Consider the following 12679-nt stretch of genomic DNA (forward strand, 5'->3'; position numbering starts at 1 on the left):
CTGAGCCTTGTCGAGACACATAAGCTCATCCTCCACTGGTGCTGCACTTGTTGCCACATTGTCATCAACTTGCACAAACTCACTAAATGGCTCCTGAAATTGAAGATTATTCTCAAGTAGATCCCATTCTTCCACACTGAAATCCTCTCTCTCTTCTTCACTGGCGCCATTACATTTTTCATAGCATCTAAAACATTCCACTTCAAGTTTGCCTCATTTTTTAACTCAATCTGACGAATCAAGTACGAAGTGAGACGAATCCTGTAGTTTTTCTTAACGTTTTGGATAATACCCTGATCCAAAGGTTGCAGGAAACTTGTTGTGTTGGCTGGGAGGTACATCAATGTCACTTGGGACAGTTCAAGTCCTGCAGAAGAGTGAGTGGCACACCTGTCTAACAGCAGTAAAATTTTCCTGTTTATACAAGCCATTCGTCTTTCGAGTTTGACTAACCATTTCTGGAAAATTGAGATGGTTACCCAAGCAGCTGATTTGCATACCTGCCAACTTAGGCCAGTCCAAAAGAGGGAGGTTTTTTTAGTAGAGTACCAAATAATTGTTCCCCCCAATGAAGCGGGGGGGGGGGGATAATTTTGTTTTGAAGACGCAAAATAGTGCTTTTAATCATATTTCTAAGTAAAAATTATAAAAAAAACAACTGGTAGAAATTTTAATTTTTTTACTAGGCTAGTTGCTATTTTTAAGAACTAATTGTCTGCACGCGCCTACTGTGGAGAGTTCAAAAGAGGAAGATTTTCCCATTTACAAAATATAGAGTAGGAAGGGCCACAGGAAGAGGGCTAGTACGTGCACACCATACAAAAACCAGGGTTGCCACTCGTCTGGAAAACCGGGAAAACCGGGAATTGTCAGGAAATTTGAAAGCTGTCAGGGAAATCAGGGAAATGTCAGGGAATTAGGAAAAGAGTAGTCAAATGTCAGGGAATTTAATGGTTAGTGGTTAGCTCTCAATTCGGGCATATATTCCAGAAACACAGATTTGGGTATTTATTTTGTAAAATTTGCATGTTTGTAATACCAAAATAAATAACTTTACCGGAAGAATTATGCAACTCGTGTAGTGTTTGTTCTGAAAACGTATTTTTATTTGATCTACTCCGATTTCGACCGTGCCTGCGACAACATTTTCGAAAACTCAGAATCGATTGTACAAGTGTTCATATTCCATTTTCGATTGTTTCAGTCTATTGACTATCGAATGTGATATAAAAATGGCGACCGCATCTTTGATTGTAGTGATGTGCCCGTGGATTTGTATTGATTAATTAAAGAAAAGAGTTCCTAAGAAGAAAACGTGAAAAGGTAAGTGGACGTAAGCAATGTCAGTATTATAGTTGTACTTTTTTTACGCATAGTGTAATTTTTGTTTGGTGTAAACAAAGGTCACTGCACTGCCGACGCGATGTCTATAGCTTCATGGCATGTAAGTAATTATTTAGACACCTGCTTATAGGTTTACTAATTTTTACCGACCTTTTAAGAAAAGTCCGTAAAACCCTGTTTTATTGTAGACGCACGTGGAGAAGTTAGGTAATGCTGACGCAATTCGATTCCGCGATAGTTGTAAAAAAAACAACTAACGTGTTTTTTTTTTTTTTTTTTTTTTTTTTTTTTTTTTTTTTTTTTTTTTTTTTTTTTTTTTTTTTTTTTTTTTTTTTTTTTTTTTTACAAAATGTAGCACGTGTTTGTATGTAAGCAAAAAATGTGACCTGTTTCACTGGATTTGGATTCACGTACTTCAATAGCTTGCGATTCACAAAACAGTTTTGACTTTACACTGTTTTCCAAATGCCACCGTGAGACTTGGTCACAATGTTTAGCAGGTTATGTTGTTATGCTGGAATCACAATAGGCCTAGCTTGGCGGCAGATGCAGCGCGAATTTTACAAATACAATTCCTTATCAGAAACTTTATCGCGTCTGCCGCAACGTTCGCGCTTAGCGCAACAAATTTTTTTACTAGGTTAAAAAAAGTTTATCGGCATGAAGGTAAAAACATCCAAAATCATAAATTAGTTTACCGGTTTTTATTATTTTAGTTTTCTGGTAAAGAGGTGTTGAATTTATTTCTTGGCCTAAATATCAAGTTTCAAAATTTCTTAAGTTTTTAACATAGACCGAATAGTTAAATCTATGTTAATTTATATTAATGCATTAGGCTGTAATTATTATGTTGCATTGGAACACTGTCTCAGGTTTCTTTATAAAGTGGTTGTGTGTTTATTTATTTTGTACGTTGAAAATTCTTAACATCTGTAGCATTGTATTAGTTTCAAATTAGGCCTATTTAATTTAATGATTAGGTTTTTATAAAATTATTCAAAACCAAATTAAGTCTGGAGGATTTACCAAATATGTTAATTGTACTAATTTCCTGCAATGAATGTGGCTGCTACTGATCAAATGAAATATTATTGGCCAAGGATAATTTTAGTCCGCAAAAAGATAAAAGTTCGTTATGGATTGTGCTTTGGGCTATGGAATTGAGTATTGTTAGTCTAAAAGTTAATTTTTCGTTTTGCAGATGTCACTCTCAAAGTCCAGACTTACTGAGTTTAATGATGGCTGGCTTTGTGATCAACGGTTTCAGCCATGGCTTCAAAAGGTTGAGAAAGACAAGCATGTCTTCTTCTGCTCTTTGTGTCGGAGCACTCTCAGTTTAAGCAACATGGGAAAAAGAGCAGTTACAAGTCATCTCAATGGTCAGAAACATAAGTCTCGTTCTCGGGTAAATAGTGAATGTGATCTGAGAATTTTTCTAAAAAAAAGTAACACTGATGCAAGTACTAGTTCTCAGGCGTCTTCAAGATTTAGTCAATCTGAGGAAAGTTTGCAAGAGAATAAATGTGCAAAAGATGTTAATGAAAGTGAAAATTTGTCATTCTTAAATACAAAAGAAATTGTCTCCCAACAGTCTGTTACGTCTCGTCCATTGCAGTCATTCTTATTGAAAAATGAAAATACCAAAGCCGATATATTATGGTGCCTTCTAGTTGTAATGAATCATTGGTCAGTGAATTCTGCAGGGAAAGCTGTTCAAGTTTTCAAAGCTATGTTTAGCGATAGTTCAATAGCCATGAACATGCGTCTTCAACGCACAAAGATTTCATACACCATAGTTTATGGTTTAGCTCCATATTTTCACAAGGAGTTATTGCAAGAAATTTCTCAGTGTGATTTCTTTGTCATTTCTTTTGATGAATCACTTAATAAAATTGCCCAGAAAGAACAGATGGACATTGTCATTCGCTTTTGGAGCAAATCTAAGGACACTGTAAGTACACATTATTTCACTTCAGTTTTTTTGGGTCATACAACTGCTGCTGACCTTATACGATCTTTTAAAGAGGCAGTATCAGAACTAGACTTACGAAAGCTAATGCAATTATCCATGGATGGGCCAAATGTGAATATTAAGTTTTTGGCAGACTTAAAAGTAGACTTGAACAGAGACCCTTCAGATCATGTGATAATGGAAATTGGCTCGTGTGGGTTGCATACTCTTCACAATGCTTTTAAGGTCGGAATGAACAGTTGTGAATGGAAAATTTTTCATTTTTTGCATGCTATTTACAACTTTTTCAAGGATCGGCCTGCAAGAAGGAGTGACTACACAATGTTTTCTGGATCAACAAAATTTCCAGTTAAATTTTGTAATGTGAGATGGCTTCAGAACTTTGAGGTAGCACAGAGGGCCCTTGAAATTATTCCCAACTTGAAGAAGTATGTAGAGGGAGTTAAGGAAAATAAGAAGGAACCAGTTATGTCTGGTAGCTATGCAGCAATGGTAGGAGGTATACGTGACAAATTGATGCCTGCTAAATTAGCTTTCTTTTGTTTTCTTGTGAAGGAAATAGAAGACTTCTTGGAGTGCTTTCAAACTGATGCCCCTATGGCACCCTTCTTACACACAGAACTCACTAACATTCTTATGTCCTTGATGAAACATTTTGTGAAGCCTGAGACAATAAGTTCCAAGAGTATAGCAAGCATTGATTTGTCAAAATCTGAAGCTCTGTTACATGCAAAGAAGGTAGATGTAGGGTATGGTACACGTGATGCTCTAAGACAAATAGATTCAGTTAAAGAAATTGACATTCTTTCTTTCAAGCAGGACTGCCGCACAATTCTCCAAACAACGTGCAAGAAAATTATAATCAAGTCTCCTTTAAAATTCAAGCTTGCGAAGGGTATTACTTGTTGTGATCCACAAATGATAGTGAAATTGCCCCAAATAGCTGAGCAGCGTTTACAGATGTCATTAGAAGTGTTTGTAGAAAACAACTGGCTGTCTGGTTTGGAAGCACAGAAAATCCACTCTAACTTCAAAGAAGTCTTTCAGAGTCCAGAAATGTTAGCAGATTTAAAGAATTTTCGTCAAAAAGAATCTAGGTTAGATGAGTTCTGGACAAACTTTGTAGTGAAGCATGATACATCCAAAGAACTAGTAACATTTATCAAAATGGTATTGGTATTTTCGCATGGTAATGCAAGTGTAGAACGTGGGTTTTCAGTTAATAAAGATTGTCTTGTTGAAAACATGCATGAGAGGTCTCTGATTACACAAAGACAAGTTTGGGATGGAGTGCAAGCATCTGGTGGAGTTGTACAAGATTTGAATATTACAAAGACTATGATTCTGTCTGCCCGCAATGCTCATAGTAAATATCAGGATGCACAGACTGAACAGAAGAAAAGTAATGAAGATAAAGAAAAAGAAAAGGATGAGAAGAAAAGGGTTGCAGATATTAAAAATGATCTTGAAATGCAAAAAAAGAAGAAACTGGAAGAGTTGACCCTTGTTGATGAACAAATTCGTGGCCTTGTGAAGAAATATTAAATTGGGATTTTAATCATTGAGAAGTGTGGAAGTTGTGTAAATACTTGTGCTTAAGTGAACTAAGTTTTATGTTAAATGTCTTAAAAATGTGCATCAAAAAATGTAGATCTATGTTACTGTGTGGGAAGCATTAAGTTTTCAACAAACTGTAAAGCATAAACTTATGTTTTACTACTGCAAAAATTTTTCTGAATGGATGAATTAATGCTGTTGGTGCTCAGACAGGTAAGGAATTAATTATACAACTATATGTTAAATTTGAAGTATTCAGCTGTTGAAATTGCCAGCAGATGTTGTGTTGCAATTTTTTTAATGAATATTTTTTTTCAAAAACAGAGTGTTTTGTAACTGTCTTCCATATAGGATTATCAGAAAATATGAATACAGTATGTTAGCTTAATGAGTTTTCTTACTTATCAGTAGGTGTAGGGCAATAATTTTGTTTATAGTTGAATGTATGTGTGGTGATATTGGTTTTAACCTCTTAGCAACCTCTTAGCAACCTCTTTGCATGAACATTGTTTAACCTTCAATATTACCTCTTATTCAAATCTATGTATTAATTCATGTACCAATTTAAGTCATGTTTTGTGCTTAATAAAGCCTTAGTTTCTGATGATAAGGTTTATTATGTCAATTTATTAAGCACATTTTACCAAGAAACATTTAATACAAACAATGGACAAGTATTTCAAGCCCGAGAGATTTGAAGCAGATCACACAACTGGGAAAAGCTCCTCACAATGGAATCACTGGAAGAAAACATTCGAAGTCTTCACAGCTTCAATCAAGGCTTCTGAATCTGATAAGCTGTTACTACTCTACAATCACGTGAGTCACAGTATATACGAACTTATTAGCGAATGTACTTCTTATGCGTCTGCAATCGAAAAGCTAGATTCACTCTTTATTAAACCTAAGAATGAAATATTTTCAAGGCATAAACTAATGAGCCGACACCAGCAACCTGATGAAAGTGTAAATCAATTCTTACAATCTTTGCGTCTCCTTAGCTCTGACTGCGAGTTCAAAGATGTTAAAGCAGCAGCTTATAGGGATGAATACATTAGAGATGCATTTATAAAAGGTCTCTCATCGAACAGTATCCGACAACGTTTGTTAGAAAACGCAACTCTTAGCCTGGATGAAGCATTTGCAAAAGCACGATCATTAGAATCAGCTCATATAATTTCTGAATCCTATATTCCTAGCCAGACACCTTTAGCCTCAACTGAGCCGGTTCAGCAACCAAATTCTCCTGTAACCGCAGCCAGCAGTAGTCAGAAATGTTTCTTCTGTGGGTTCCCTCGTCATCCTCGTTCTTCCTGTCCAGCGCGAGAAGCTACATGCAAACTCTGTGGTAAGAAAGGCCATTATGCAAAAGTCTGTAGGTCAATTAAGCCCAAAGATCGTACTGCCGCCTTACCTGACTCTCCTCAAGACACAGATGACTTCTCAACTATTGCTTGCCTTCCTGCTAAGTCTCTGGTTTTCCCTACTAACCAATCTAATCATAATCGTAAGACCAAACCAACATCTTCCAAAACATCAGCTGCTTCTCCAACTAGCCTTTCCAAAACCATTGTCAAACTGAAAGTAAATGGTTTTCCAGCTGAAGGGCTAATAGACACGGGGAGTTCGGAGAGTTACATAAATGATGGTTTTGTCTCCAAACATAAATTAAAACAATATCCTACGTCATCTGAAGTAGCTATGGCATCGTCCTCTTTGGCCATGCCTATAAAAGCTTATTGTTCCGTAGATTTACAAATCTCGGACAATATATACAGAAAAACAAAGCTTAACGTTCTAAACAACTGTTGCGCAGATGTTATATTAGGGCACAATATCTTTAAGCAGCATTCCACTCTGTCGATAGTTTTTGGTGGTAATAAACCTGAACTGCAAATCAGTAGCTTAGCATGTGCCAAAGTCGGTCCGGCCACCCTCTTCGAACACTAAACACCAAATTGTAGACCTATCGCGATCAAGTCCAGACGACACTCAAACGAAGACGAAAAATACATTCAATCCCACATAGAAAAACTTCTCTCTGACGGTGTCATTGAAGAAAGCAACAAAGCAACTCACCCTGGAGGGCGCAGGTACTAGTCGTGAGTGGAACACATCGAAAACGTATGGTCGTCGACTATTCTCAGACTATAAACCGATACACGATGTTAGACGCTTACCCAATCCCTTCCATAGAGAAAATAGTTTCCGATGTAGCTAAATATAATATCCACAGCACAATATATCTCAAGAGCGCATATTATCAAATACCAATAAGGGTTGAAGACAGGCCGTACACCGCCTTCGAGGCAGCAGGAAAACTCTGGCAATTCAAACGTATACCAATGGGCGTCACCAATGGAGTGTCTGCGTTCCAGAGGAAGATGGACGAGATCAAGACCAAAGAAAGACTACAAGGAGTTGGCATCTACTTGGACGATGTGACGGTGAGCGGAAAAGACCAATCTGAACACGACTCCAATCTACGAAAATTTTTAGACATCTGCAAGAAATATAATTTAACCATTAATCAAGAAAAATCCCATTTCAATTTGAAGTCTCTTAAGCTCCTCGGTTATCTCATCGAAAACAATATACTCAAACCAGATCCCGACAGACTTAAGCCACTGATTGATTTCCCTATCCCTAGAAACAAAGCATCCTTGCAACGAGCACTAGGGATGTTCGCTTATTATTCTAAATGGATTCCAAAATTTTCAGATAAAATATGTAGATTAGTGAACTGTAAAGTATTTCCTATGGCCCCTGAACTAATCCAAGACTTCAACAATTTACGGGACTGCATAGTTAAATCCTTCGTCGTTAACGTAGAGGAAGACATCCCATTCTGCGTCGAAACAGATGCCTCTGACGTCGCCATCGCCGCCACTCTGACTCAAAACAAGAGACCAGTAGCCTTCTTCTCGAGAACCCTCACTAAGAGCGAACAACACCATTCAGCTGTCGAGAAGGAAGCTTATGCGATCATTGAAGCCCTTCGGAAGTGGAGGCATTACTTGATAGGAAGAAAGTTTCAACTTATAACCGACCAGAAGTCTATTTCTTACATGTTTAACATTCGGCATCCTGGGAAAATCAAGAACGAAAAATTTACAAGATGGCGGTTAGAACTTGCTCCTTACAACTATGACATCATCTACAGACCGGGGAAGGAGAACGTGGCGGCTGACGCTCTCTCTAGGACTTGCGGCTCGCTCCATACCTTCGACAGACTTGTCCACTACCACAAGGCTTTGTGTCACCCAGGGATCACCCGGATGGCTCACTGGGTGAAGAATCAGAACCTTCCCTACTCCATCGACGAGATACGCCGAGTCACGTCTTCCTGCAGAACATGCTCCGAAATCAAACCTCGCTTTCACAACAAGCGGAGCACCCTCATCAATGCCACCGCACCCTTCGAACGGCTCAGCGTTGATTTTAAGGGACCATTACCATCCAACACTCCTCGGAAATATCTGTTAACGGTAGTCGACGAGTACTCCAGGTTCCCTTTTGCCATCCCTTGCAACGACCTATCCTCCACAACCGTCATTCAAGCACTAAATCAGATCTTTACACTCTTCGGATATCCTTCATACATTCACACAGACAGAGGCACATCCTTTATATCCAGAGAACTTCAATCATTCCTACATTCCAATGGAGTTGCTACTAGTCGTACTACACCATACAATCCGTGTGGAAATGGCCAAGTAGAACGTTACAATGGGATAATATGGAGAACTGTATCGCTGGCGCTGAAAACGAAGGGACTCGTGATAACGCAGTGGGAGAAGGTGTTACCTGAAGCGTTGCACTCCATCTGCACACTGCTCTGTACTGCTACTAACGCTACACCCCACGAACGTATGTTCTACCATAAGAGAAGGGCCAGTTCTGGAGTTACTCTTCCTTCGTGGCTTACTACACCAGGGAAAATTCTAATGAAGAATCACGTCCGTCAGAGTAAATATGACCCCCTGGTGCAAGAATAACTCTGCTTGAGGCGAACCCTGACTATGCTCTGGTTCAACTTCCAGATGGTAAGGAGACAACAGTCAACCTCAGGCATCTCGCTCCTGCAGGGGATATTGTCAACAATGAATCTAACTTAGAAGACGTGAATTTTCCAAACCTCGCTGATGATCCTAATCAACACACTGAAGCATCTGAAGACACCCAGCTGAACCTCACTCCAGAAGATTCACCTGCGAAGAACATGAATGATCAAGACCTACCTCAAGTGAACCCAATTCGGACTCCACCCAGATCTCCTCCCAGACCTCAACCTCCACTCCGGAGATCTTCCCGCACCACTAGACCTTCTGAATATCTCAAGGACTATGTCCTTAAATGAAGAGGGGGCGAATGTGGTGATATTGGTTTTAACCTCTTAGCAACCTCTTAGCAACCTCTTTGCATGAACATTGTTTAACCTTCAATATTACCTCTTATTCAAATCTATGTATTAATTCATGTAACAATTTAAGTCATGTTTTGTGCTTAATAAAGCCTTAGTTTCTGATGATAAGGTTTATTATGTCAGTATGTATTAACATAACCTCACTTCATCTACTAGTATTCTCTATTGCTATTGCATAGTAACTAAACAAACTTAATTTACTTAGTCCAAAAGTTCTAACAATGAAACTATTGCGATTTGAATAACAAAAAATATCATCCTTTTTGTGATTTTGTAGTAAAAAAATTGTCAGGGAAAACATCTTTTTTGTCTGGAAATCAGGGAAATGTCAGGGAATTTGTAAATGAAAAATTAGTGGCAACCCTGAAAAACAAATTAAAAATTTACTCACCTTTAACATGTGTTAATTCTAGATTGTTTAATGTTTTTTTTTCTTCCAAATTTTCAATCAACTTCTTTTTGTTTCTTGATATTAACTATGCCTAATTAATTCCTATGTCATTATAAATATTTTAATAGAAATTTACCACTTAAAGACAGTTCTACCTGTAAATTAAATTATAAAAAGTAACAACAGCAGTTTGTTTAGGTAGCCTATATTCAATTAATTTAGGCCCTACTACAGTTTATTTAAACTCTGAGTTGTCGCAGATTTGGCTCTTTTAAGAAAATCATGATCACATTTTTGCTCATAACAGTTCAACCTCTGTCGAGATTTTGCCACCATGATACTGCCCAAAGTTTCATTAGACATTGATGACCTAAATTGTGTTCTGGTCTTCTTCATCTGGCTAAAAATTCTCTCACATTCAGCACTGCTGTGAGGAATTGTTAGAACACACTGCATGACTTTAGACAGTTTATGATACTTCGCATTTCCAGTAGCACTCAATATTTTTCCCACTAAACTCCACTGAACATCAGCTCTTTCTTCTTTTATTATATAATCTCCAAGTACTTCAAGCTGAAATTCAAAAAATTCAGTTTGCAATTCATCCATAGCAGAATCTGCATTTGTATCATCATCTGAAGCATCTAACATAATTGGGAATCTATGAACATAAATTCCCAAGCTTGAAAATGATGCATCACACACACTACTTAACTTGGCCACTTCTGCATTTTCAACCACATCATTTTTAAAGGGAAACTTGTGTAGCATATAATCACATGCTCTGACAAAATATTCCCTCACGGTAGAGAAAAAAAGAGCCTTTTCTTCTGGTTTCAGATTTGCAACAGTTCTTGAAGTTGAATTCCCTATAACAAGCTAATTATCTTGTTTCTGGTTGTTTTGATTATGATAATCCACTTCCAAAACACAAACACTGTTTTTCACTACACCAGGTTTCACAAATCGTATAATACAGTTTTTATACAGTTCCAGCAGAATTGAACGTAACTTGTGTATTTAAGGTTTCTGAGATTGCAAAGCTTCGTTTGGTTTCTCGAAAATTGGCAAAACATTTTGTAAGAACAAGCAAAATGACTTATTCAACTTAGAAGTTAAAAATATGAACAACCTCTCTTCTCTTGACAAGTTACCACCAGACTTAGCTCCACTGACAGCTTCCCTAATGTTTTTCTGGATTTTTGGTTCAGGTGCAGAAAAATTACAACTTCGCTTTAGCTGAGATGTTCAAGTACTATCAGAGTCCGCTGCTTTAGAAACCTTGGGTATTCTGTAATAATCCAGCATTCCCAATTTTTTCTTTGGTTTCTCCTTAACCTCTGAATGGAAAAAACTTAAGTGGGTCCCAGTGTGCCAACATACTTAATTTTTTTTTACATGAGTGTCATGAAGTTTCTGAAATTCTTGTAACTTGTCCTTCCGCTTAGCAATTTTTTCCAAATAAAAGTAAATATCTATCAATATTTCAACCATTTTGCAAGGAAGGTCTGAAGCCGCTTTTTCTGCAGCCAAATTTATCAGATGACAAGGGAAGCCAATCACAAACATATTGTGCATCTCTTTCCTTAAGTGAGTACTAACACCATTCTTTACCCCAACCATAACTGAAGCATTGTCAGTACTAAATGCTATGCAATTTTGGAGAGGAATGTTAATGAATCCATTACAAGTTTGGCAATATTTAGACCTGTCGAATCACCATTCAAAACAGAAATACACAACACAGAACTCTCAATCATTTGTCTCTTTTTATTGTAGTATGTAACCACCACAGGATACAGTTTGGCATCGCTATCATTGCTACCATTAGTGGCCAATGAAAATGCAGTACCTTTCTGAAGTGTTAACACAAGTTTTTCTTCTTCTGATTTTGCTATTTCTGTCACAATGGCAGACGTTTTTGTGCGAGCACGACCATACTATTTGACAATTTCACTATCAGGGAACATTTTTTTAAAGAGTAAACCAGCATGATCAGCAAAAGCAATGGGCAAATTGTGTTCTAAAATAAAATACGTGAACAAACACTCTGCTTTTGTCACACTATCTTCTTTCAGACTTGTGTCATGAAAAAGTCTCATTTCTGATTTGATGCTAGGCATTTACAGACATGCCAACAATTATGATGCAATCGTAATCGCTACGAATTACCTCGTGTTATTACGCATTTACGATTGCAATCATAAAAATCACGATTTTTCGCGAAAACATGATTTTCGGAAATATTAATTTTTTCCATACGTGTTCAAGTCGCTCTACTCGATAACTTCGATCACTGAAGATTGATTATTTCCGCAAGTGTTAGTTGAGTTTCATTCCATAACTTCGACCATACAAAATCGATAGCTACGCCTTCGATATTAACATTTTACACAAAGAGAGGCCATTTTCTTACTGCTAGTGCCATTGTCCCACGCGGTCCCACACTATTTCTTTTAAGTCTTGTAAAAATTATTTTTGTTATTGTTCCGCTTATTTGAAGAAATGGTGAACGCTTACGCAATTTGTGTTGTGTAACTGATGTTATCGTGCATCAGAATGTTTGTTTGTTGTAAGTAAAAAAAATAAATGAAACTATTTCTTAAAAAGTGTGGAGATAGTGCGGGTGGTGATGGAAGTTCTAAGAACCCAAAGATTGTGCAAAAATACAGAGGATAATATACAAATAAGTGGCCATGTTTACTTCGTTCATCTCACGTGTTTTGTGTTGTGTGCACTCGTGATTTTTCTGTGGCGCATGGTGGAAGGGACGACTGCCGCAAACACGTGAGTAGTAAAATGCATGCCGACTTTGTTAAACTCCGAGATTCCAACAAAAGCATGACGTTTTTTTAAAAACTCAGAGGAGGAAAATGCTGTGACCCATGCCGAGTTGTTGTTTACAACTTTTCTAGTAGAACATAATCTGCCTCTTCCTTGTAGTGACCACTCTGGCGAACTGTTCAAAAAGATGTTTCCAGATTCAAAA

At 37.5% G+C, this 12679-nt stretch overlaps 1 protein-coding gene across 1 annotated transcript; it reads left to right on the plus strand.

Annotated features, from left to right (window-relative positions):
• The first annotated feature begins 703 nt into the window (after positions 1–703).
• Positions 704–6823, plus strand: LOC134527570 (uncharacterized). Its single transcript, XM_063360355.1, has 2 exons — positions 704–1323; positions 2546–6823. Exon 2 carries the CDS (start codon positions 5540–5542, stop codon positions 6821–6823), a length of 1284 nt encoding a protein of 427 aa, XP_063216425.1. The 5' UTR covers positions 704–1323; positions 2546–5539.
• The last annotated feature ends 5856 nt before the right edge of the window (positions 6824–12679 follow it).

Source organism: Bacillus rossius, chromosome 1, assembly GCF_032445375.1.
Source record: "Bacillus rossius redtenbacheri isolate Brsri chromosome 1, Brsri_v3, whole genome shotgun sequence".
NCBI classification, from domain to species: domain Eukaryota; kingdom Metazoa; phylum Arthropoda; class Insecta; order Phasmatodea; family Bacillidae; genus Bacillus; species Bacillus rossius.

Bases quoted from the DNA above. Each gene is read 5' to 3' on its own strand.
- LOC134527570 (XM_063360355.1), top strand. From the start codon at position 5,540: ATGGACAAGTATTTCAAGCCCGAGAGATTTGAAGCAGATCACACAACT.